This window comes from Mollisia scopiformis (genome assembly GCF_001500285.1).
Source record: "Mollisia scopiformis unplaced genomic scaffold LY89scaffold_13, whole genome shotgun sequence".
Taxonomy (NCBI): Eukaryota; Fungi; Ascomycota; class Leotiomycetes; order Helotiales; family Mollisiaceae; genus Mollisia; species Mollisia scopiformis.
Window position 1 is genome coordinate 1114630 of NW_017263593.1, and position 25223 is coordinate 1139852.

The window sequence follows — 25223 nt, forward strand, 5'->3', positions numbered from 1 at the left end:
AGTATGGTACAGCAGAGTCCCCCTAGAAAACTTTATTCAAAAAGAAGAACGCAATAAGTTGCTCAAGGGGTGATTCACGTGAATGCAGGGATCAGACGAGTTGATCACTAGCGCCAAAATATTATCGCGAACTTGATCGTCAATATCATTACTTCCAAGCTCTCAATTGCCCGACCCCGGATCTCAATTCCCCCAGATTCGGTCAGAGTAGCATTAGGGCCTCGAACAGAGCCTTGGGCGCAGTTCAAAGTTGCCCGAAAGGCTGCAAGCTACGTCTGCTTAAGTCTTCTCTCGGGCGTACTTCAACGCCCAGCTTCTCACAAGGCTACCATGGCTTCAAGCAGTGCATCGCCAGGTGGCGCTCTTCTGAGAGCATCAAGGGTCTTTTCAATTCCTCCTCCACTGCCCCGCCCGATGGGTGAGCTTTCAGTCAGGGCAGTATTCTCCTCCGACACTGCCACGCTTCCTCATCCTACCCAGCTTTCAATCACAACGCCTCCATCGTCCAGGGCGAAAGGAGACTGGGGTTTCAAGCGTCCGTTACCTCTACGAGCCACAACGAAGACTTCCACGCCTTTTATACGAGTCGAAGCTATTGATACGTTTGAGCACATTACCGAATTTGGTTCTTCTGCGGATCATGCTATCTCGTTGCAGAAATGGCAGGAGATGGGCGTGGCGCTTACGGTACCTGTGAACAAGAATACTGGTGGATTTCGTCATGAGGAGAGGAAGAGCGTGTTCGAGGATAACATGGATTCTACAGTGGAGCCGGACATTGAGTCCTCGAGAAGGGAGGATGTGAGATGGAATTTCAAGGGGCCTTGGCTTGCAGGAATGACCGAGGGCGATTTCAACGCATACCTCACAAGACAAATTCGAGATAAGAAGAGCGAGTTTCGCAAATATCTACGAAAAGCTTGTGCCAAATCTTTGACAGCAGAAGCTCGCCGGAAAGCAATTGGGGAAGAAGAACCTCCAGCTCCAACACTGGTGGAAGATGTTACGGAACAGCAGATGACGGAATATGTCAAGACCTTACGGCATGACCGGACAGAGCTGTATGGACTGATCAGGACATTCCTCGACCTTCCACCTGCTCCATCGACTGTAACGGGAAATATGGAAGAGTTCCTCACGGATGCGCTTAGCGGCAAATCTAAACAAGGTGTCACAATGGAACACGTACCGGAATCAGCTTCACCATATGCCAAAACTGGCCCACCGAAAACTCATCCGTCCGCTGGCTTGTCTTATGGCCTCACAGATGCTCAAGCTTTCAATCACCCCGAATTCGGTCCTCAGAAGTTCAAGTCTCCTGTCAAAGCCCGAGTGGTTCTTCCCAAGAATGCGTCTGTTGGAAACTTTGCTCCAGCATTAGGAGTGGGAGGATTTGTGACCGCAGTCCCAGAGGGAACAGGCGGTTCATTTAATCCAAGCAATACTAAAGTATACAACAATAGGAGCCAAATCAGCTCCATCCCTGGCGTCAATATGATTGAGCCTGAGAAAGTCGGTGGCAGCAAGGTCTATGTCGAGCCTGTGCACGCTCAAATCGATCCTAGCGGCAAAGTTGTTCTGAATGTGCACCTAGCGGATTATGAAGCTATAGCAGTAAAGGAGGGCACCACGAACCAGATCAACCGATCATCCATCATAGCAGGTGGTTCAACGAAACCTGGGTGGAAGCCAGTTGCGGGATTACAGGAGGCTGCTCAGGCTGGATCAGTGTTCGCTAGGACTTATGGGCTCACGAGGGACAGTGTATTGTCTGAGAATGCAGTAGCGAAGCGAGCGAGGGAAGCCGAGGTTGCTAAGGATATGGCATCGCTATTGACGGAAGATGAGAAGCCATTGTAGTTAGTACTTGGATTGTATATTATGCATAGCGTGGTACTGTAGAATAAGGACAATGTACACCATGATCTACCTCCGAGCTTTATTATTTCTTATTAGCTGGGAATGAGCATGATTTTGCATTTAGTTTGTGCTTGGACGAGACTGGGCAATGCTTAAGGGAATTCATCAATTTAAGCAACCGTCTACTTATCAAGATGGCTTGTGAAACTAGTCAACTCTGAATACGCTTGGTATTTACTCTCATATTCTTGGTCGCATCGTGCTAATGTTGTTAGAAGCTACCTCACCACTAGCCTTGAAGGTGAAGTGTATTGTTTCTCAACGCCACATCTATGTATTGAGAACTTTTCAATCTTATCAATACCACAGTCAAATACCATTTCCAATGACAAGATAGCAATCCTCAAATGAAAACTTAAAATTAATATGGTAATGTTTAGCCACGTGATCACGACGAGATTCAATCCGCGCTAACAAGCGAGCTGCCACAATCGCAAATCAATTGTCGAAATTCTTCCCCTCGACATCCCCAAATTTCGACAATTACGACAATACCGCAATCATGGGTCGCGTTCGTACCAAGACCGTGAAGAAGTCCGCCAAGGTAATTATCGAGAGATATTACCCCAAGTTGACCCTCGATTTCGAGACCAACAAGAGAATCTGCGATGAGATCGCCATCATTGCTTCCAAGCGTCTTCGCAACAAGGTACGACACAACAGCTGGCAGATGGGAAGTATGGTTGCTGATAAAGGTTGATTAGATTGCTGGTTACACTACCCATTTGATGAAGCGTATTCAACGTGGTCCTGTTCGTGGTATCTCCTTCAAGCTTCAAGAAGAGGAGCGTGAGCGAAAGGATCAATACGTCCCCGAGATCTCTGCTCTCGACTTCAGCCAAACCGAGACTGGACAACTCGAGGTCGATACCGATACAAAGGATCTCCTCAAGAGCCTTGGTGTACGCATTCCCTCCACACTTTCAACAAGCAAATTCTAACAATACCACAGTTCGATTCCGTCCCCGTTACCGTTGTCGCAGTCTCACAACAACAAACCGTCGAGAGACCACGCCGAAACTTCAACGACCGCCCACCACGAAATTAGGTTCTCTATTTGCAGAAAAGCGTGCGTTAGGGATGGATTGGCTCGGATCTGGTTGCTTCTGGGCGTCTTGCTGGCTGGTATTGCATACTAGATCAATGTGAGGTGTTTCTCCCACACAGGTGTCGCTGATTCTCCTTGGAGATGATGCTTGATTGCCATTTTCCTATTTCTTCGTGTATGGTGAACCTTTGATCTTGTTAGTTTGACGACCTACCGTATGCCCATTCGTCCATCGGCGCCAATCACTGATGAAGCTCTCTGTTCGTATAGGGCTGGAGGTTGCTAATCCTTGCGACTATCTCGACAAACGTTGTTTTCATTGGAAAGACACCCAAGGTAAGTTTCAGGATATTCTCGTGAAAATCATGGACGTAAATTGGATATCTAAAGTTTATGCCAAATGAACTTTTCCACCCCTGGGTATCAAACTTGAACTCCGTAATTGGTCCCTAAACTCCATTTGAAATGCTCAAAGCTGCCAATCCGTATCTTCCTCACTATCCTCCTCACCATCATCGATGTTGGCTCCATCCAATTCCTCGTTATGCCGTCTTTCCCTTCGACTGCCGAAGGTACTTGTATGGCCTTCCAATGTAAGATGCATGCTATCAAGCCTCCCACTCAGATCTTTATCATCTAAAGACGGCGCTTGTGGTACTTTTGAGACATCCTTCTCCTGGATGTTGATATTGACCAAAGCATTCCTGGCAGCCATGGTCTTATCACCCCTTTCCAGAGCTAGGTTCGCAGCATCCTTCTTGCCCGCAGCATTATCTGTCTCTATATCCATTTTCTCCATACGTTCTGCAAGAGAACCATCTTCGGATTTCGGCTCATCCAGAAGATCGATGTTGGCCGCATTCTCCATGGCCCCTCTTTCCCAAGCAACAGTCTCACTGAGTTGAACCCTCACATACAGTGCCCTCTTTGCACATGCTGGCGAACACCATTTCTCAAGCTCTTCCTTCTCTACTACCTTGAAATCTTTCGCCTTGCCATTCATGCCTAGTATGCGAAATCTGCCACCTCCCTCTTCTTTCACCCGCGGATTCGGACATAGCGCATAACCGCAGTGCTCATTTATGTTTCGCTCGACGATAAGAGCATCGTAATCGCTAGGTTGGAATGGACGAAGAAGCTCCTTGAAAGTCTTTGCGTCTGCAGGAGATGGATTCGAGGCATCATAAGGAGAACGCGCAAGAGGATAATCGATCAGGGTTTCGGTAGAGAGCAGGATCTCCAACTCGATGTCTTTGCGCTGCTGGATCAGATTCGCATGATATAGAGCTACCTCGCGGTCGCGTTCTTCTTTGGTTTTGGAGGATGTCGCAGATGTAGCGGGGTAGGATGACATCTTGAGAATGGATTTGGGCTGCTTGGCGGTCGCCATCATCGTGCATTTGCAGAGCCGCTGACGATTACTCGTGTCATAGGGAAAGCGAGTTGACTCGTGATGTAAATTGTTTGGTTCTGGCAGCCCACGAGAAAAATATCACCTAATCCTGAAGGCAAAATGTTTGTTCAGGCGTGTAGAAGGTGATGCGGGACTGTCGGAAGCGATGAATGATCCCTGCTCAGCATCAATTGTCCCACTATTCACCCGGACTTGCAACTTCTACCTGCCATTCACTACCTACCACCAACTCACTCCACCGCTTCAACTTTCTCTGCCGGCGAATGCATTCGGCCTCACCTCTGGCCCCGATACTCTGTTTTGTAATTGATCCTTCCTTTGCCTTCATCTGAAGGTCTTCGTCTGGTAAGATGTGATAATCTCTGGATCTGAAGGGCATGAGAATTTATCCATTCTGACAGCTGCTGTTTCACACATCGTCGTTCATGCGCTGACGTAGACTAGCACGTTTACATACACATCGACGCCCCGCTTCCTATACATCGAACTTCTCTACACCTGGCCTATAGCACACCACATACACCTGCATTGCGTATTTTATCCTTCTACAAGGCGGTCCTAAATCTGCGAATACCATCATCCCCTGCGTGGATCTGCCTCGAGGGGTACGCTCCGGCTATAGCTCTGTAGGCAGCCAGCTTCGTCAAAGTTTGCTTCACACAACTTGCAACTACACACGGTCAACATGTCCAGTCCGCCGTTCAAAGTCAAGTCGGTTTTCGAATACACTTCTCCTCACGATGACGATTTGCATTTTCCGAACGGTCAAATAATTACGGTCACAGAGGAAGAAGATGATGATTGGTATTCGGGAAATTATGTGGATGCCTCCGGAGTGATGCAGGAGGGCATATTTCCCAAGAATTTCGTGGAGAAGTACGAGCCCACGGCTCCTCCAAGGCCACAGCGCACCAATCGTCCAAAGAAAGAGGCAGAGCAAGCACCCGAACCTGCCCCAGAGCCTGCATACGTCCCGGAACCAGTTCATGAACCAGAACCTGAGCCAGAGGAAGCTTATGAGGCTCCAGCTGCGAGAGCGCCTCCGCCATCGATCCCCGAGCCTCAAAAAGTGACTTCTGCGCCTCCGCCCAAGCCGGCAGAACCTTCACCACCACCCGCTGCAAAGCCGGTCTCAAAACCAGCTCCTCCTGTTAATGATAAGCCTAGTGGAAATTCGTTCAAGGACCGCATTGCTGCTTTCAACAAAGCAGCTCCGCCACCAGCGCCTTTCAAACCCGGAGGATTGGGCTCTGGATTAAACACATTCATCAAGAAACCATTTGTAGCCCCGCCTCCGAGCAAGAATGCATATGTACCTCCTCCAACTCGAGAAGTGCAGCCGCAGAAGATATACAGGAGAGAAGAGGATCCGGAGATAGCTGCTAGTCAAGCCGAGACACATGAACAAGCAGAGAGAGCGGGGTTGGTCCCAACTGGAAATGAGGGCGATGAGGAAGATCAGCCGAAGCCTACGAGCTTGAAAGACCGAATTGCTCTCTTGCAGAAACAGCAGATGGAACAAGCAGCTCGTCATGCAGAAGCGGCTCAGAAAAAAGAGAAGCCCAAGAAACCTGTTAAGAAGCGGACGGACTCCCACGGACATCCAGAAGGGGAAGAGGATGGAGCTGCTCTTGAGAGAAAGGAAACTGGTGAAAGTAAGCCTTCCATGGACTCTGTCCGAGAGGTTCCGAGAAGGCGTAAATCTTCTAGAGGTGCTGCAGATATCCCACCTAGGAAGTCTTTTGGAGATGGTAATGAAGCGGATATGTCAGGCGCTGGAGATACAACGGAAGAGCCAGAGGATACTGGAAGGGATGAAAGTGATGAGAAACCGAGAACTAGACCTCCGCCTCCTACACTTGCTCGTGCCCCTACAGCACCAATTCGTGAGCCTGAAGTTGGTGAGGAAGAAGGTGCCACTGAAGAAGAAGCGCCCCAAGGAGAAAATGAGCAGGAGGAAGAAGAGGAGGAGGAGGAAGAGGAAGAGGACGTTGACCCTGAACTGCGAAGGAAAGAGGAATTAAGAGCTCGCATGGCCAAAATGAGTGGCGGCATGGGCATGCATGGAATGTTTGGTGCTATGCCCATGCCAGCCCCAATGGCGCCTCCTAAGAAGAAGAAATCAACCGACAAACGGGCAGAAGAAGAGGTAGCATCGCCTACTTCACGCGCTCCGCCTGTTCCTATGATTCCTCTACCTGGATTGTCGAGAGTGCGTAGTCCCGAGGAAACCAACAGACAACTTGGCCATGAGGACGAATCTTCTCCAATCTCAAGTAGACCCGCTGATGATTTACCTGACGTCGAGGACGTGGTGCCGTCTCAGGAACGCCCAGCAGGTAATTGTGCTCTACAGAGAGATGAGATGATATACTAACGTATCCAAGTTCCTTCACATGAGAGTGGTGCTCCTCCAATCCCTGCAGGAAGACCAGCACCGCCTCCTGTACCAATTGCGTGTAAGTGTATTTGAACTTCAAGAAGAGCTCAGTTTCTGATAATAATAGCACGGCCCTCTGCTCCTGCTCCGATGTCTCCAAGCGCTGGATATGAATCGGATGACGAGCTACAACCTTCTAGGGCTCAAACCATGAATCTGGCAAGTCCAACAGGGGAAGCTCCTCGACCACCTCCAAGAAGTTCAACAGATGGTCCAGGATCACCAAAATCTCCTAATACGAAACGTGCTTCTTACTTCTCATCTGAACAAGCATCACCATCTTCGCCTACAACACCGGGATTAAACAAGCGGAATAGTAGACTCCCACCTCCTATTCCAGGTGCAGTTCCACCTGGTCAAAATAGGGCTCCTCCACCACCTCCCCCCGCTGCAGCTCCTCTGAGTAGATCCACCACGGGTGAACGTATTCCTGAGCAATCGCCAAGACAGCCGCCTCCAGAACCCGAGGACGAGGAGGTCACGGAATACGAGGGAGACTACGATACTGACATCGCCTCGGCGGTACCTCACAAAGATGCTTTAAAGTCACATGCAAGAGACTCAAGCCTCGACGATAGCACACCCGTCCGCTCACCTGTTTTATCTCCACCTCCTCTTCCTTCAGCTGCAGCTCCCAGGGCTGTACCCCCACCTCCACCCTCACAACCTCCACCCCGGCAGTCAGCAGATATGCCCAGAGCTGCACCTCCACCTCCTCCGCCGGGCAAGATGCCTGCACCTTGGGAACAGGATGATGATGACTATGATCCTTACAAGTATACTGGACAAACTGCTCCAAAGCTTCCGACTATCCCTACTATGACTGGTGGTCTGAACTTTAACGACAATGAAAAGGGCGAGGAAGAAGATATCTATGGAACATCACCACCAAGGACGTACGCCTCACCTCCGCAAGATAGAGCAGCTCCTCCACCTCCTCCACGCGATGATGTTCCGCCATCAAGCAACAGACAAGCACCTCGTAAATCTCTTGATGTTCACCGCTCAGCTACGACAGCGAGACGTTCTATGGAGCTTGGCAGAATGTCAATGGACTCGGGTTATGTCGCGAACGATGTAGATCTTGCTCCACGATCTTTCTGGTGGACGCAACCGAGAGGTCTCCCTCCTATCTTTCAAGGTCGAAGAGATATTTTGCTCGAATTTGAAGAATCAACTCAACTCAAACGTGGTAAATCGGTAGTGGTAAAGGAGCTCTACGTCCTATTCCAAGACTACTCGCAAACAATCATCACCGCCACGTTCGCCGCCGACGACCCAGCAGACATCAAGCTCGAACAACGCCACGAACAACCACCGGCTCGCTCTCGCCAAGACCAGCTCGAGCAAGCACACGAGCAATTCGGCCGCCGCATCTCCGAGGCCGTCCACTCCCGCAAGGAAACCGTAGTCGGAGACGGCACACCCCAAGGCCTCATCCAAGAACTGCTCAAACCGCTCTCCTCCGCCCTCCTTCCAGTCGGGACCCGCGCTTACGGCGCAATCATCTACTCGAACCTCGCCAACGCCTCAACGCAACAGAACGACGAGATTCGTCCCGGTGATATCATCACCCTTCGTAACACCAAGTTCCAGGGTAAACACGGACCGATGCACCAAAAGTACAGCATGGAGGTCGGGAAACCGGACCACGTGGGGATCGTGGCAGAGTGGGACGGCACGAAGAAGAAGGTCCGGGCGTGGGAGCAGGGGAGGGAGAGTAAGAAGGTGAAGATGGAGAGTTTCAAGTTGGATGATTTGAGGAGTGGGGAGGTGAAGATTTGGAGGGTTATGCCTAGGGGGTGGGTTGGCTGGGAGGGTGTGAATTAGTGGGAGGGAAGGGGGATGAGGGTAGTAGCATAGCATTGTGTTGTTGTAGTACGTTCAATTACGTTTTTTCTCTCTCAGCTTTGATGTATCGGTGATAACACATTTACTTGCTCCTCTCGAGACGGCAACCTTTTCCCGTTGAGAGGACGATAGACAGACAGACAGACAGACAGACAGACCGCAAGCCTTTCTTTCTTTCTTTACCCATCCACACTACCTACCCACACGCACTATATCAGAATTCCCCGTCGAACCTACCTACCTACCTACCTACCTAACGAGCAAGCCAGCAAGCAAGCAGCCTATCATCCATCCATCCATCCATCCAGCTCCTCGCCTCGCCTCGCCTCGCCCGTGCAAAAGTAGCCAGCAAGCCAGCAAGCCAGCCGCCTTAAGCTCAGCTCAGTTCAGCTCAGTTCAGTTCAGCTCACTCGGTAAAAGAAGAACGAACGAACGAGCGAGCCATTCATAGGTAACAACCCGGATTAAAAAAAAAATTTTAAATTTTAAATTTATGTATTAGTAGGTAAGGTAAGGTAGGTAGGTAGGTAGGTAGGTAAAATAAAATAAAATAAATATCGAAGCTTAGGTACGAGTTAGATAGATCAGATAGATAGGATAGGATAGGATAGGATAGGATAGGATAGGAGGAGACTGATGATGGATGATGGATGGGTGGGTGGATGGATGGGTGGATGGATGGATGGATGGTATATCCTCACGAATTTAACTTAGCTAGCTAGCTAGCTGGTGATGTGGTGTGAATATGTGGATATGTGATGTAGATATGTGGGTGAGGGATGGCTGGATGTATACTTGTGTATTTTAGAAAAAAAGGGGGAAGGGGGGAAGAGGGGGAGAGGGGGAGGGGGGGGTTTGTTGGGTGGTGGACTTGTTTGTTTGTTTGTTGTTGAAGAAAGGAAAGAAAGGAAAAGATGGGAAGGAGCGTGGATTGGGTGGGGGATGGTGTTGGGATGAGAATAGGTAGGTAAGAGTATGTATATATATATATATATATATACATAGCGTGCGTGAATAACGTGTGTTTTTCTTCTCTCGAAGAGGAAGAAGGAGGTAGATAGGTAAATAGATGGATAGCTATCCAGGTCCCGTAGTGGAAGGAGAGTCGAAGAAAGGGGTCAATTAAGTTGAGGGGAGGGGAGAAAGAGGGAGGGAGAAAGAGGGAGGGAGGAAGGAAGTGATTATGGTCGGTCATGATTCTCAGGAGGAAAGTCTTGGAGTTAGCTAAGGAGGTACAATTCAGAGCTTGAGAGAGAGAAGGGGGGGAGAGAGAGAGAGAGAAAGTGTGTGTGTGTGAGTGTGGGTAAGCTAGGACGGTACGAGAGATATGATTATGCAAGGTTTGGTCAATTGGATACTCAGCCATTTGTACGATTTTCGTTGTGGTTGGACCGTGATGGGGTCTTGGTTGGGGGGTTGGCTAAATAAGCCGGGATGTGTGAGAAGGGGAGAGGATGGGATGGGAGAAGTGAGAAGATCTTTTGGGGAAGCTTGCCTGTTTAAGGGGAGGGACGGAGGAGGTTTAGCGAGGCGAACGAACGAATAAAGGGGTAGTTGTGTTGGTCTATGGAGCTTAAACGTGGGCGATTTAACGAGCCGGGCTAGCAGTACATAGGTATGTAGAAGTAATTGGATAGAGGAAATGATGGAAGACATGAAGCAAAAAAAAAAGGGCGTGGATATCATATTCTCTATTAAAACTTTAGGAAAGTCCCTTATGTCATTCAAGTCATACCTTGATCCGTTTGCACAACCCTCTATCCTTCCCCTCCAACCTTGTCCCAGAAGAAAATCTCATCTCTTCGAATCAGCCCACTGCCCCTCCAACGTCTCCCCCGGCCCCGTCTTCCCATATGCCGGCGGAGCCGCCCTCCCGAACCCAACTACATCAGGTGAGTCCCTCCCTCCACTCATACTAAAATCGTCCGTATAACGTCCCTCCCTCGCTTCCTTCTCTTTCCAATTCAGTTTCTCTTTCTCGTACGTGGGACTCCCACTTCCACCCGCACCAGAAGCTGCAATTTGCGAGGTCATGGAACCACCATCTCCTCCCCCAACAACCAGATCCCCGCCCCCTCTCATCTTCCCCACCACCATCCCCTTCGCGACGCTCTTCACGATCGCCTTCCGGCTCACGCCCGCGGCGTCAATGTACACCAACCCCACATTCTTAAAGCCGCCGCCTATCGACCTGCTGACCTCCCCGGCTTCCGCGCCATACTTATGGCTCACCACCGTCGTGGCCGCGGTGCTTGTCCCAGCGAGTAGATTCCGCCCCGCTTGATCGATGCCATCTGCTATCGTCGAGAACGCCATCATGCTTTTGTTCAAAAGGCCAGGTTTATAGTCCTCGATCGGCTGGCCGTCAGCCCCAATCCCGTTCTTCGCACGCTGACTCCTCTCCCCCCTCTTCGCGAGCGTGGCGCCCAGGTTCTGCGCGTATTTACTTACCTGCCCCACCGTCTTGGCCGATAACCCGACCGCGCCCTCGGAGAAGGTGTGTACTTTCCGGATGCGCGAGTGCGTGGTCGGCGTAAAGGTCATGGGTTTGGAGTTCGGTTTCGTCTTTTGAGTAAAAGTGTCTGCTTGCGATTGCAGCGTTTTGGAGACGTAGGAGGAGGTCGTGACGATGAGGCGCGAGGCCATGGCTGCTTTGGAGACGAGGGTGCTGTTTTTGTAGGCCGGGTGGAGGGACATCTCTAGGTAGGCTTCGGAGGCGGGCGAGACGTTTATGTTCTGGGAGCCATCGGAGGGGAGGGTGATTTCTACTGGGTCTGAGGGGGTGGTTAGTTTTCGTTTTTTGTAAGGATGAGGAGGGGAGGGGGACCTTTGGATCCAGCTTTCATTTTGGAGTCTTCGACGACGTGGAACCCTTCTCCTAGTTCGCCGACCACGGAGCCATTTTCCTCGTCGATGAGGACGATTTGTCCTCCCTCGTGGGAACTGGAACTACCTTGCACGTAGCCCTCTCCGGGCTTGAAAGCAGAGGGGTCATAGGGTGCAATGGGGAGTTCCTTGTTACTCTTGCTGCGGTGCGGGCGTGCGCTCTTGGGAGCTGGCGCGCGCTCGAGGAAGGCGGTACATTGGGCGAGGATGGTCTCGAATGTATCAACGTCTTCTTGGGAGCCGCCGCCTTTGCCTATCCCCGGGAATTCTATCCTTGTGAAGGCGCCGCTTTCGGGCCCGAGGTCCCATCGTGGGATCAGGTAGCTGCGGGGCGGTTGGTGGTAGATTTGGGTTGTTGCTGGGAGCGGGAGGTCGAGTTCGGGAGGGAGGTGAAGATGGAGGTAGAAATCTTCTTCTGGGGCGGCGGATTGGGGGTCGGCGGAGGAGAGACCGGAGAAGGGTGAGGATGTGGGGACCATTAATAGAGACAAGGTCTGAGGACCTGCCGGTGTGAGGCATTCCTCTTTGCCATTTTCGATGTGGTAGGCATTGATGCCGTTGATAGCATAGAGAAGCTTGGGGTCCTGAAGGTTGTCAGTGGGGGTATTGGTGCGAGAGAGGGAGCGCCAAGCATACATTATGTCCTGATGTCATGATTGTTGGTCTGGTGAGCAATTCCCTAGAAGGATGGATCGAGTGGGTAAATGTCACGGACGTGGAAGAGTGAAAAAAAGAGACGAAGGAAAATGTTGGAAGTGAGGGAACAGTATCTTTCTTTGCCTTACCAGGACGTGAGAGGGGTCATCACCACTTGGGCGGTTATCTGATGTTTTCACCACTCACCACTCACCTCGAAGCTCTTACGCGCTTCAGACAGAGGTTGGAGGCCAAGACTGACCAATGAATGACGTATCACTGTTTCCAGTTGGCGTGTAGAGTGTGGCTGGTGGCTGTGCAAATGCTTGGCAGCCTCTTCCAAGGCGATAGAGAGTGAAGATCACTCCACCAGCCGAGGAGAGTTTGAGAAATAACAGGCAATTCGATCGAGGGGCAAAATTGTTGATAGACATGTCACCGAGAACTTGGAGTTTTAAAGACATCCACGTATTCTCGGGATGCGTAAAGTTTACCGTATGCTTGACCAAGGATGTTGATGGTTCAACGTCTTTCATGTACTGTCCTAAGTAAGTACCCAATGCTCGGGCCCAGAAGATCTAAGGCGAGCACGAGGATGATTAAGGTTATCGCGCGTTTGGAGAAATAATAGGGACAGTGCATCAGTGCATCGCATCCTCGAGACGAGGAAGAGCGCTTCGCGATGCGGCCGGGTTTTGACGACATACGTACTGTACTTGTGAGAGTCTGAGGAGAGGAAGTAAAGGTCCGAATCACGGTTCAGCTTCCAACTGGTGGAATGGCCACTTGGATAACCTTACCTGAGAGAAAAAAAGGAGGTCTGAGAATAGAATAGAATCAAGGGACTGAACTATACTTGCATCGTGCCAACAAGTACAACGAGCAACACGTTCAACCTCAGTATTCAGAGCCGAGTTCAAGGTCGAGTCAGGTCCGTTTCCGTAGAATTCCAAGTAGGGGTCTCTTTCGCGGAACGGTACTCCCTAGTCCCTCTCTTCATGACTTGCAGACTGCGAGACACTCCTCGCTTCAAGTCGCACAGATCCTGCCGATGCCAGTTGATTTGATCTCACTGATGCATCTCTTTTCACTTCCGGTCTCTGCAGGACCGTCTTGCAGCAATGTGTGGTGGAGGTGGAAGAGTACTCGACTGTACCCGAGGTACATCTTACCAAATTTCGAACTATTTTCCACCAGTTCGAAGACTGTACTGTATGTTCCTCCCACCACCAGTCGCCTCGAGTTCGGGACGGGTCCACGAATAAGGCCACCGAGTGAGTGATCTGTTCCCGTCCCGTCTCGTCTCACCATCGACTGTCGCCTCACTCGCAGTGGGCGGCGGAGGGGAGGGGAGCGAGATACCGTAGATGCATGTTCCCCTTGGATCTGGGTCACGCAAACAACGGACTGGACTGGATTGGACGGGTGGCACCAACACGCCTGGAATCCGCCAACAGCTGCTGCGAGCCGTGGGCCATGCAGTGTCCGCTTCCTTTTGTTGGGAGAAGTGTACAGTAATCATGCAGACAGACATAACCCGGATGCTGGATATTTCTGTACATATAACAGTTACGCCCAAAAGCAAGTAACGCTCTCGAGTGCCGTGGTGGCCCGAGAAAAGGAGGAGGGGTGTGAGTTGGTGAGTTGGTGAGAAGGAGAGGAGGATGGGAAGTTCGGTACCGTACCGTATCGTACCGTGCAGCGCAGTGATGATTGCGTACGAGGGACTCCGACTCTTGCCTGCAACATCGTGATGTCTTTCTTCTTCATGGCATGGTACGGAGATACTTTTACCTTCAATACATGGCACAGCCAATCAAGACTTTGTAGCACGAGCGCGCCACGGCAAGTCCGTTTCCCTCTGGACCGAGGCCGAGAGGGACGAGCAGGAAAGTCTGCAAAAGGCATTCCGGGCCCTCTCGAGTCATGGGTCTGCGATGGCTTGCCCTGTCTCCCGCTTGAACATTCAAAAAGCACATTCTAGAGCGCATCCATGACCCCCTACTGTACTGTATGATCACAAGCCACCAGCACGGGATCCCCAGCGAGAGTGAGTGCCGCTCGCTATATTGCCAGGCAACCCTCGTTAGTGTTCTCACGATGCGGGTGCACGATCTGGTGGTGGTCTGCTTCAATATTGGTGTATTGATATTGTCTTCGTCTTCGTCTTCTTCGTCTTCTTCTTCTTCTTCTTCTTCTTCTTCATCTGGAGTGCACTGTGCAGATACAGATACCGTCCTCGCGCGGGGGTAAAAGGGTAGGGTAGAGTAGGTACGGGATGGGGATGGGACGGTAATAATAAGAAGGGCAGGCCAGGCCAGACTCGACCAGACCGATTCATGCTTTGGTAACGATCCGAAGATCACTGAATCAGCCTGGGACGACCAGGACGAGGACGACCACGACCACGAAGGGGGACGGACGGGACTTTTGCCGGACAAGCAGGAATCGACGGACTTTTCGTTCGCCTCATACCAGTTCGCCCATCACATCGGCAGCAGTCGCAGTTCAGGTCCCACCAGGTAAGCGCGGTACGTGGAATAAAGTAGTACTGTAGTGTAGTTGCTCTCTGCCTCGACGATCACATCATCATCATCATCATCAGCAGCAGCAGCAGCAGCATCGCATCGGATCAGAAGGAACCGAAGGATCAGATGCGGGTGAGATCTCGTTCGGTGAGTCGTCGGTGGGAATTAGTGTAGCGAACGATCTCTCTGCGCATATCAGAGGAGTCGAAACAACTTCTCCGCGAGCCGATCGGGAGACGCTGTGAGAGGAATCAGAGCATAGGGTAGGGTAGGGTAGGAAAAAGGAGCCTAGGGAAGAGGATCCGTACATAGCCCTAACGAGGGGGTGGTCGACGGTGGGTTCACGGTGGGTTGGCTGCCCCAAGATGACCTCTCTCCCTCTACAGTTCTCTTCTGGCCCCCAGCTCGGACCGTTCAAGCAGAATACGATTGGTTCTTGCACCCTTCCATCGTCGACTTTTCGCCTATTGTACTCCGTACAGTACAGTACTGTACAGTACCGTACCGTACCGTACAGTACCTCCCCTCCTCTTTACTCTTTTCTTTTTGGCCGTAGCCGTAGCCAGCCGTATTATTTCCTTCTTCCTTCCTTCCTTCCTTCCTTTGACTTCCCTTTTCCCCACTCCACCTCCCCTTTCCCTTTCCCTTCCACTTCCCACTTCCACTTCCACTTCCCTCTCCAATGTTGTGAAAAAGACATCCGTGCGTGCCCATCGTCACTACCCACGCCTCCGCCTCTCGATTGTACTCTACTCTATCGTACCGTACCGTACCGTACCGTACCCATATCGTCACACGCTCCCGAATTGCTTGCCCCCAAAAGACCCAGTGCAAGCCTAGTACGCACTCTGATTGCCCGTCTGGAGTTCAGCCCAGGCCCATCCACTGAGTCCAGTCCAGTGCAGCTGCAGCTCCAGCTCCAGCTCGCCTGCATCGACTTTCTTCTCGTTCATCACACTTCTCTACTTCTCTACCTACTTCTCTCTCCCACGGCGAAAGCACCGACATCTATCTCCCCAGGTGATATACCGCTACGACCTTAGCCTACCATTACGTCCCATACCGAGCCAACCCTTCCCCTGCTCGCCCGCCCAAATAGCTGGACCTCCCCTCTCACTGCCGCTGCTGCATCTCTCTCCTCAAACTGCTGCTGCATTGCTGTGCTGTGCTGCACTCCAACAACAAACATTTCCCACATCGGCCATCCTTCCCTTCGACCCATACAGCCCAACCCAAACTCCCCAACCTAGGATAACCTCAGGTCTTTTGTGCATCCACACAGCTGCTTTGCACACCCAGTTGCACATTCGCAGTCGGCGCTCGACACTAGGGTCAAGACAGCTTCATTGGAGACAGCGACAGCGAGGTGCATTCGCCATCCCGGTCGTCACACAAACACCACGCTAACCGTGATCAATACACGGTGCAGACCTGCTACCCGCTACCCATTTACAACATCTGCAGCAACCCAGCGACGCTCCCTCACCTCTCATGGGCACGACCTTCCTTCCCAACCGCACCGTTCAAAGCAAGCAATCCAACTCCATCAGCCGCGGCTCCTCCCAAACCTGTCAAGCAGTCCCGGGTCTCATAAGGGCCCCAAACCGCCACGATTCCCTCCCCGCACTCTCTCGCTGCGATTCTTTCGCCCTCTTCTCCACCACCACCACCACCACCTCCTCCTGAAGATCCATCCGCCGGTGGTTCGCGCGCCTCGACTCCCAAGCGCACGCACGCAGAAGCTTTCGCGGCCGTCGAACATCAGCACCAGCAGCAGCAGCAGCCGTATCTCCACCTTGCCTCACCGACCCAGCATCGAGCAAGCATCGTTTCCACCACCGGGGAACCGAGCCCCGAGACGCGGGGGGCGGATGACGGGAGTGGAGGCGTCATGAGAGGAGGGCAGGAGGAGAAGAAACCGCAGAAGATGGTGCGAAGCTCAATTGCTTGCGCGCGCTGTAGGCGGAGCAAGGTGAAATGTGAGTATACCTTCATTTGGGAAGTTTTGGTGCTTGGAGCTTCCGCCGGGCTGTGATGTACTTTGAGATATTTGGCAGACCAGAATGGAAGCTTCATGTGCTTTAGACTTGGGGACATCTGCGAAGCAATATTGGCCGCAAGCTGTCATGTACTTTTGGGCTACAGATAATATTCAGATCGGCTAATAACTCTTCAGGTGTCAATAATGGCATTCATTCCGTCTGCAAAGCTTGCTCCCAGAGCAACAGAGAGTGTACATACCCGGTTGCAGGAACGACACCAGCACCAAAACGGTCTGAAGCTCCCGTGGGCATCACAATCGAAAGCGATACTGGAGAGAGCAAGAAGCGAATCAGGAAGATTGAGGATACGGGACGGAGAAACAGCCAAAAGCCAGGAGAAGATGTTCTGGAATCGCCAATTCTCACGAAAAAAGTCTGGGACGAGCTGTACGAGATCTTCAAGTTACACTATTCTACGGAAATGCCATTCCTCCACCCACCGACCTTTAGGAACCGAATGCGGCAAGCAGCGTTTCCTCGAGACCCAGCAACTACTCCAAGAGATATAGAGGAAGGAAGGGTCCTGCTCCTTGGTGTATTAACCTTAACTGCTCGCTTCCACCCCGGCTTGATTGCTCATCACTCACAAAACCAGGATGACCCTATTGCTGCTAGTGAATACTATGCCACTGCTCTAGCAGCAGCATTTGGACCAACAATTCGCAATATCTCAAACGCTTCATTGGAAAACATTCAAGCATTGCTAATGCTTGGTCTTTATGAATGGGGCCAAACCAGGGGCATGAGCTCTTGGCTATACGTTGGTCTTGCTATTCGGCTGGCATTCCCAATGGGATTAGCTTTCGAAGATGATCCTGACAAGCTTCTGTCACAGGATTCAAGAAGCAACAGAAGGATCATTCGGAATGATTCGGCAATCCCACGTGAAGATGCAATTGAGAAGGAAGTTCGAAGGCGTACTCTGTGGAGTTGTTTCATCATGGACCGGATGCTCAGTGCTGGAAAGGAGAGACCAACCATGATCAATGTTGATATGTTGCGTGTTCAACTGCCTTGTTCGGACGATCAATTCTTATTCGTCCACAATGTCAAGACTGGCTTTCTCAACTCAAAATGGTTGGATGGTACTGAAGTACAGCATGAGCTTACATCTGTCAATGATGATGGAGTCTTGAGCCGCTACATTCGATTAGTGGACATCTTTGGACGACTGTCTGAATGGAGTTATGCTGGTGGCCGAAGAACAGAGAAACATCCTCCCTGGGACCCGTCCACAAAGTTCTTCCAGCTACGAACACAATTGGACGAATTTCATGACGCCTTACCATCAAGTCTGACCTTTACAGAAGCCAATCTCTCTGCCCACATCGAAAAGCGCAACGCAACTACTTACGCTTCTATGCATACGCTCTACTCACTCTGCCTCATCGTGCTTCATCGAGAATACATTCCGTTCATCCCACTTCGATGTTCAGCACCTTCTGGGCCTTTGGACTCGCCAACCTTCCCACCAGAAAAATACGACATTCCTCCAGGGTTTTGGGAGGAGAGTGCGGAAAAGATCATGTTGGCATCTCGTGATATCATACAGATTGTGAGGACTTGTCAGGATAATAATGCCCTTCCCGAGTCCCCGCAAATTGGTTTCGCAGTCTGGCAGGCCGCTTTCGTTTGCTTGTATGCGGCATGGTTTCCACAAATGGACCCGAGCGGCCATGTCGTCGGTCGTAATCCAAGTCACCCTCCAGATAAGAGTGCAGGTTATCCAGGACTTACGAGGAGGATTCTGAGCGAGATGGTACCGAGATTGAAAATGGTCAAGGTGTACTTGAAGTCGATTGGGAAGATGCACGACTACTTCCATAAGGTTACCCACGAATACTACAATGTATACAACAAGCGAAACAAGCTCCGAGGTGGTGGATTGGAGGACTACAAAAGCTATGAGAAAGAATTGAAGGAATTTGGAGAATTGAAAGATGCAAGCGAAGTTGCTCTGTCCGAAGGTTCTGACGCCGCTGATCAAGTTCGTTCTCGAGCAAGCACCAATGATATCCCTGGAAGTAGTAACGGAGAACCAATGCAAGGCATCGAATCGGCGACTCAGAGACCTAACCCTTCATGGGCCGCAGTCAATGGCGCTGTGGCACCTGCTGCTGCCAATGCCTCCAGTCCTTCCGTCGATGACTCCAAGCCTTACACAACACAATACCCCTATGGACCCGGGCCTGGCTACCATCCATCACCTAATCTATCTTCCAACGCACCCAGCCTCATAAGTGCCAGCAACGGCGACTCGACCTCCAGTCTCAATTCTCCCTACGTCAACAACCAAATGCCATACTCAGTCACTCAGCCGCAACACGCAGCTGCCTACCCATCTGTTGCCCAACACACCATGGGTCCACCTCACCAAGATCCCCCTGAATTCTCCAGTTATCAAAAATTCATGGAGTATCACGAACGTATCGGCATGGGCGGCTTGGATAATTTCTCGCAGTCGGTGACACCGGAAGAATGGCTCTACGCCAATGGACTGCCAAACAATTACATTAGGGCTACTTGGGGTAGTCCTGCGCCGGCTATCACTACTTCGACTTGGGCATGAAGCGACACGATGAGACGATGGATAGGAATATATTTTTGGAGGAAAAAGAGGAAGGATGTGATGTGGTGATACCGTGCTTGCTTGGTTTTCGGCGAATGGGATGGATTGGGGTGGCTATCTGATTAATTTTTTGTTTTTGTTTTTGTTTTTCCGAAGCGAAATGGAAATGAAAAGGGATCTTTTATTTTCATTGTTGAGTCGTTCTTCTTTCTTGTTGTTAATTTGAGTGAGTGAGTGAGTGAGTCAGTGAGTATTTGTCGCATGGATGGGATGGAAAAAAAAATTTGGGGACGCTGGGATGCTGGGACGGTGGTGAGGAAGTGGAGGGGAGGGGACGAGAGAGATGTAGTATAACATATGACATGAAAGAGAAGTTACCTAGGCGTGGTGGCGGTTTGGGGGGAGGGGAGGGGGAGGAAAGTAGGGTAGTAGTAGTAGCTGGTAGGGTGGTAGGTAGTAATTACTGATGATGATAATGATGATGATGATGATGACGATGACGATGAGAATCTCTCTGTCCTTTTGTGTATGTGTATGTGTGTACTTTATGTGCATGTGTATGTGAATCGTGTACCTACCTACGTGCCTTTGTAAACCGTAGATATCTGATACTAATCTTTCCTTTATTTAACTGACTAAATGGTGGTTGGTGGTGGTGGTGGTGGTGGTAGTATTAGGTGCCAAGTATCTCTCTCTCGAGTGAGTGAGTGAGTGAAAGCTAAGAAAAAAAAAAAATTTTTCCCGGTTTTTTTTTTTTCTCTTTTTTTTTTTCTTCTGCTTCTTTTTCTTCGGCTTCTCCTAACCTAATCTACTGTAGAACCTAGATACACACGGGGGCGGGTAGAGAAAGAGAAAGAGAAAGAAAGAGGGATGCGTGTTCTCGTCGTCGTCGTCGCTCCTTCTGGCATCTGTAGAGTTACATACAGTAGCTTGCGTGAGGGAGGCGTTACGTTTACGTGCCTAATTATACCTACCGTTCGTTAAATATTATTATTACACACCGGCAGCAGCGAGCGAGCAGAAATTTTTCTATTAGGTAGGTACGTAGGTAACGTCTGTCCCTGCGTGCTGAAACGCACCCCGTAACGAGACAAAACGTAGGTACTTCAAGTTCAAGCGATTTAAAATCTGTGAACGCGTTAAAAATTTCTATTTATTTTCATTTCAGTTGCATTATATACCTCCTCCGAATACTCCTAACCCACTAGTTCCGAAAATTATCATCGTGTCGTCGCCGCCCCTTGAATTTACAGAGAGCCTCTTTTTACCCTATAATAGGACCCCTCGACTTATAACACCACCATTAAACTTTTTTCACTATTTAAACACATAGAACGATTAAATATAGATATCTAGGTTCTATAATAACACGAAAATGCTATTGCCACTTTTATGGCGGCCAAGCGGTGCCCTATCATACGAAGTCGCCACATGGGCCGATACCTCCTCTAATCAAGCGAGCAAGGGCCCTGGTTAGCTGCGTCGTAGTTACGGTATGCTGTAATACCCCGTGACTACGGAGGTACTAAACTGTGGATTCGAAGTTGTGGCTGGGGCGGATCTTACCGGAAAGTTCCTGTTTCCCGACATCCTCCGACCAGCGTTGGTGGATGTGGTGGATGGTCAGCAACTAAGCTTGCAGACCTACAGTCGATCAATCGAATCCTCTCTATCTCTGGGCAGATATGTTAAGAAAGCAATGTGCTTTAGTCAGAAATTGCTGGTATCCAGCGCGTGCTAGGGACCCACAGACATAGATTGTAAGCATTGTCGAAGGAGGTAATATAGCTAAATAGCGGGATAGAACGTCGACGAAACCTTGTAGGATACACAGAGGAAGATATTGCGCTGTCTCTCGCAATCGCTTGCTTCTCGTCACAAGAGCAGCAACATCAGAGTATCAACTATCCTATTCAGCCAAACGTCTCCACCTGTTCCAATCCCTAATTCATAAATCGCTCAAGTCCAAGTCCAATACCACCATGCGCCTTCGTCATATGTGCATAGCACGGTCCGCTTGTGTCGAAGACTGCTATACACACCCAGCAGATGTGCGCCTTACAGCCTGCGCAAGTCATATGATTGCATCCCTCTGTCTTCTCCATCGGCGTTGTGCATTTAGGACAATCTTTGATATTCAGTTCTCTCTTCAGCTTCACGAGTGCCTCGTATCCACCTGATGCAATGTCTTTGTATTCTGCGCATGTGTAGTCACCGTGTCGCGAATGGCACGAAGTGCAGAGCGGCTTAAAACACTTTGGACACATGTATGCTGGAGGCCTCGAGCTTAAGGTTGTAGTACACCGGTAGACATAGCCACAATCTGGAGTTGGGCAGTAGCGGAAAGCCTGGGGGTGGCGTTGGACGTACTCTTCGAAGGTTGACTTGAGGACGGTTTCGAAGACAGATGACGAGACATGGTCCTTTACTTCGCGCAAAGTGAATACGGTTGAGCAAGTTCCTTCGTCGCCTTGGCACTCGATCTGGAATTCGGCTTTGCTAGTCGATGCGGCGGATCTGCAGCATTCTTCGAAGCACTCAAGGCAGTATGTGTGCTTGCACGAAGTTTTGATGGGGTTGTCGGCTTCGCAGAAGCAGATAGGGTAGTCTCCTTCAACTCGAGAAGGATCATACGGGAGGGAACGGATTGGGATAGTATGCTTGCCGTCTATAATTGCTAAAGTTGTTTCGTACTATTGCTGTGTGCTATTGATAGTAATCTTTCTCGATACCACATTGAAAATGGCAACGTTCTTTCCCAATGCTTGTTTAATACTTTTGAAACCACTATAGATAGTCTAGGAGAACTAGATGGAATTAAGATCTATTTCGAAGCTTGAAGAAGATTCCTCTCTAAGCATGTTGGTGATTTGGCGAACTACTTGCTGGAATTTCTCGGGGGGTCCACAGAACCGGAGCTAGCGTATTGATTTGTCTCTGATGATGATAGCGTGGAGTTCCTCCGCGATTGACTTAAGCTTCATATACGCCCTTCTATTGCTGCTGAGTGCTGTATTCCAAACCGTAGTCTTACCATCCGTTAGGATAACCCCATTTAAAATCTCTTCAAGAGTTCTCCGCGTATTTACTAGGTCTTTCGCGTTATTACCCTCAACCTTTAGCGTTATATACTAATGTAAGGTGTCTTAGTAAACACAGAACACGAGATGCTACTCTTTCCAGACCTTGTTCACCTTGTCGATCCTGCTCTTCAAGGCGACGTATACTGTTGTGGAAATTTTGATTTTGGCTGATTGGACTAGTGTTAAGGTGAGTTTGCCGTCTCTAAGGATGTCGAGTGGCCTGTTATTCAGCGAGCATGCCGAGCAAGCGTCGGCTTCATCTTAAAACTAGGCCGTAGCTTTCACTCGTTTTCCTTTCAACATAAGCGCAAGGTAGAAGTTCTCGAGCGGGCTATGCTTTTCTAAGTGCGACCGAACTTCAATACTAACTTCCGCTTCGGACCTGCGGTAACTAACCACTCCTAATTCAACGTGCTATAGTTTGTCTTGCAGGGAGATGATGGCTCGTTCGATGTCTTTGGATGTCGCATCGCTTGGCATATCGCTCAATATAATAGTCTAAGCTATAGGATTGTACGAAGAGCTACCTCGACTCCCTCGACCGGGATCTCGCCTCGCAATAGAGGATCTGACGGATTGACCTAAGCATTTGTATCTACCTTCATTAAACTTCTGTGCGACCCTGTTTGCTATATTACTATTGCCAAAATTAACCCACGCACTTCGAGTTGCTTTGTGCTAGGATATATAGACCTTTCTGCAATTTGTCCCCTTGGTATCAATGGGCATTGGTGTTGCGCTGAGGGTAGACTTCTGCTCCTTAAGCCTGGTGCTTAGCTTCCTAGCAAATAGCGGGTCTTCTACTTTCACTGTGGCCTTAGTCTCCGATAACGCGGCATGTCTAGGAATGCGAATGCAATTGACGTTTAAGTCAAAACCTAAGGCTCGAAGGATCTCGACTATTGCTGTAGGTGTGGTTCTTAGAGGAAGGCCTGTAATACATGCAAGAGAGAAGTCTGCCGGGAGAGACACTTTAATAACATAACCGAATTCATTGAAATAGACTAATGCTCCTAAAAGATTTCGAATAAAATTGTTATCGTGCTCTTAGTCTTGTTATTGTATTAATACAGATTTTAAGACGAGTGAAAGGAAGAATTGTTTGCTTTCTCTTCGTTGACCTCAAAGTCCTAGTTAGTGCTTATATCCACTTTAAAGCCGTCTGCAGCATGCAGATATGGGCAAGAGCCATTCTAACAACCTCCAGGACGCGAGAAAAATCTGCAGGGAACTTTTGCGCGGGAGTCGGAAGGCGCTTGAGGAGAGCTTATGATTTCCTTATGAATGAAGTTGTAAGAGCCTTCGTTTCGACAGGATCCCTAAGCAAAAAACTTGCACGGTATCATCTTGTTCGGCGCTATTATACCATGGGTCATAAGGGTTGAAACTTGTGTTTAAAGCCCGGAGGTGTAGTTGGGCAGAAATTGTAAACGACTCAATACGTGATTCACTTGTAGTTGAGATTCACTATAAGCAACTAGTCACGATAAACGACTAGTTATTGGGTAGTGACTAGTCGCTCATTGTGAATGGTTACTAAGGTGACTAGCATGACCGTGAGCGACTAGTCGCAGTCGAGGTGTTCACTAGGCGGCGAATGCCGAGGAACGTTTACTAATGAGCACATTCAACGCGACTTGCAACTTAAAAGTCTAAATTGTCTACTATATGATCACTAACTGAGTTCATGCCTTGACATCCACATCTCAACCCTCCCTTTACCCCCAAACTAGTTCCCGCTAATCAAGATTTAAAGATTATTTCGTAATAGGACTTTTCCTAATGCTCCACTAATTAGCCTAGAACAAATTAATCCTGAAAGAGAAGGCTTAATCGTACCTTAGAATCGCGCCAAACTTTGATTGAAGTGACGCCACGCATTGCTATAAAAGTGATCTTAGTACCGAGCTTGGCGCCCGAGGCTAAGGAGCTTTGAACACCTGAGGGATCGGCAGCTTCACCACCACTAGCTCCGTCACCGCTGGCCTGATGATTAGTTCCTACTACAAAAAATAGTTGAGCTTTAGATCGCATCTAATCTCTGTTGCTAGCCTTATAGGGATTATAAATACCTAATTGCTCGGGACTAGGGCTTTCGGATTAATGGGGGTTATTATCGGCCATTGTAATTACTAGGGTTGTTGTTGAAATATATTTTATAGTTGTGCTTTTCCAACTTTTGCGAATTTTGAAAATTACTCTAGCGGTGAGGTTTGGGATTTATACTGTGTTCGCAGGACGCGTTTCTACATATACATTTTCCCTCATCGACGCGAACTTTATGCACTCACACATAACTTGCAATAGAAGCAAAACAAAAGCGAATAAAGTAAAACCGCGAGATTGATAATAAATTAGGAAACGATATTTTTGCCCACATCTATCTAGTTATAGCCTTAATGCTTAAAGGAGTTTAAGACAGGGAGGTGGTGCATACGTCAATCCGGAGTTTGATATATTTATCGAGTAGCTAAGAGTTTGTGTTGAAACGGATTCTAAACCCTACCATCCGCCTCGGCTTTTGTATAAAAGAGCCGCTAGGCTTAGCATGCATCAACTGGCTCTAGGGGCCCGAATCATGCGCCACTTGCCTGGCGCTTAAGCTCCACATAACGTGATTGGGTAAAAGAGGGCTGATGTCCGCAAGACAAATTAATTTTCTGTGCTAGTAAGATTCTGCGGGTGTTAAGAAACTGGGAGGCTGTGAGGCTGTTAAAGTATAGGGCTGTTATGCCAACCCAGCCGTCTGTACAAAATCTGTCTGCACAAAATCTGTCTGCACAAAATCTGTCTGCACAAAATCTGT

General features: G+C 49.5%; 8 protein-coding genes across 8 annotated transcripts; 5 read left to right on the forward strand and 3 right to left on the reverse strand.

The window, feature by feature from the left end:
- The first annotated feature begins 95 nt into the window (after window positions 1-95).
- On the forward strand, window positions 96-1960 carry LY89DRAFT_685484 (uncharacterized protein). The gene has a single exon (XM_018215095.1). It carries the CDS (start codon window positions 331-333, stop codon window positions 1858-1860), a length of 1530 nt encoding a protein of 509 aa, XP_018070895.1. The 5' UTR covers window positions 96-330; the 3' UTR covers window positions 1861-1960.
- Window positions 1961-2422: 462 nt separating this feature from the next.
- LY89DRAFT_647179 (putative 40S ribosomal protein S17) lies at window positions 2423-3386 on the forward strand (the record flags this gene model as incomplete). The annotated part of the gene is made up of 3 exons (XM_018211945.1): window positions 2423-2569; window positions 2625-2822; window positions 2873-3386. 3 exons carry the CDS (start codon window positions 2423-2425, stop codon window positions 2966-2968), a joined length of 441 nt encoding a protein of 146 aa, XP_018070896.1. The 3' UTR covers window positions 2969-3386.
- Window positions 3387-3437: 51 nt separating this feature from the next.
- Window positions 3438-4322, reverse strand: LY89DRAFT_782786 (uncharacterized protein; the record flags this gene model as incomplete). Its single annotated transcript, XM_018222621.1, has 1 exon — window positions 3438-4322. The coding sequence occupies one exon, from the start codon at window positions 4320-4322 to the stop codon at window positions 3438-3440; it is 885 nt and encodes a 294-aa protein (XP_018070897.1).
- Window positions 4323-4914: 592 nt separating this feature from the next.
- On the forward strand, window positions 4915-9038 carry LY89DRAFT_86459 (uncharacterized protein). The gene is made up of 4 exons (XM_018223465.1): window positions 4915-6721; window positions 6770-6841; window positions 6890-8570; window positions 8664-9038. Exons 1-4 carry the CDS (start codon window positions 5068-5070, stop codon window positions 8683-8685), a joined length of 3429 nt encoding a protein of 1142 aa, XP_018070898.1. The 5' UTR covers window positions 4915-5067; the 3' UTR covers window positions 8686-9038.
- LY89DRAFT_86535 (uncharacterized protein) lies at window positions 8970-10253 on the reverse strand. The gene has a single exon (XM_018223466.1). The coding sequence runs from the start codon at window positions 10037-10039 to the stop codon at window positions 9392-9394; it is 648 nt and encodes a 215-aa protein (XP_018070899.1). The 5' UTR covers window positions 10040-10253; the 3' UTR covers window positions 8970-9391.
- A 520-nt stretch (window positions 10254-10773) lies between these two features.
- LY89DRAFT_543530 (uncharacterized protein) lies at window positions 10774-12143 on the reverse strand (the record flags this gene model as incomplete). The annotated part of the gene is made up of 2 exons (XM_018208209.1): window positions 10774-11447; window positions 11501-12143. Coding segments are annotated over 2 exons (1317 nt in total), but the record flags the coding sequence as incomplete, so codon positions are not given.
- A 2625-nt stretch (window positions 12144-14768) lies between these two features.
- Window positions 14769-15990, forward strand: LY89DRAFT_86781 (uncharacterized protein). The gene has a single exon (XM_018223467.1). The coding sequence runs from the start codon at window positions 15089-15091 to the stop codon at window positions 15764-15766; it is 678 nt and encodes a 225-aa protein (XP_018070901.1). The 5' UTR covers window positions 14769-15088; the 3' UTR covers window positions 15767-15990.
- A 330-nt stretch (window positions 15991-16320) lies between these two features.
- Window positions 16321-19136, forward strand: LY89DRAFT_617818 (uncharacterized protein; the record flags this gene model as incomplete). Its single annotated transcript, XM_018210816.1, has 2 exons — window positions 16321-16653; window positions 16869-19136. Coding segments are annotated over exons 1-2 (2307 nt in total), but the record flags the coding sequence as incomplete, so codon positions are not given.
- Between the last annotated feature and the right edge of the window lie 6087 nt (window positions 19137-25223).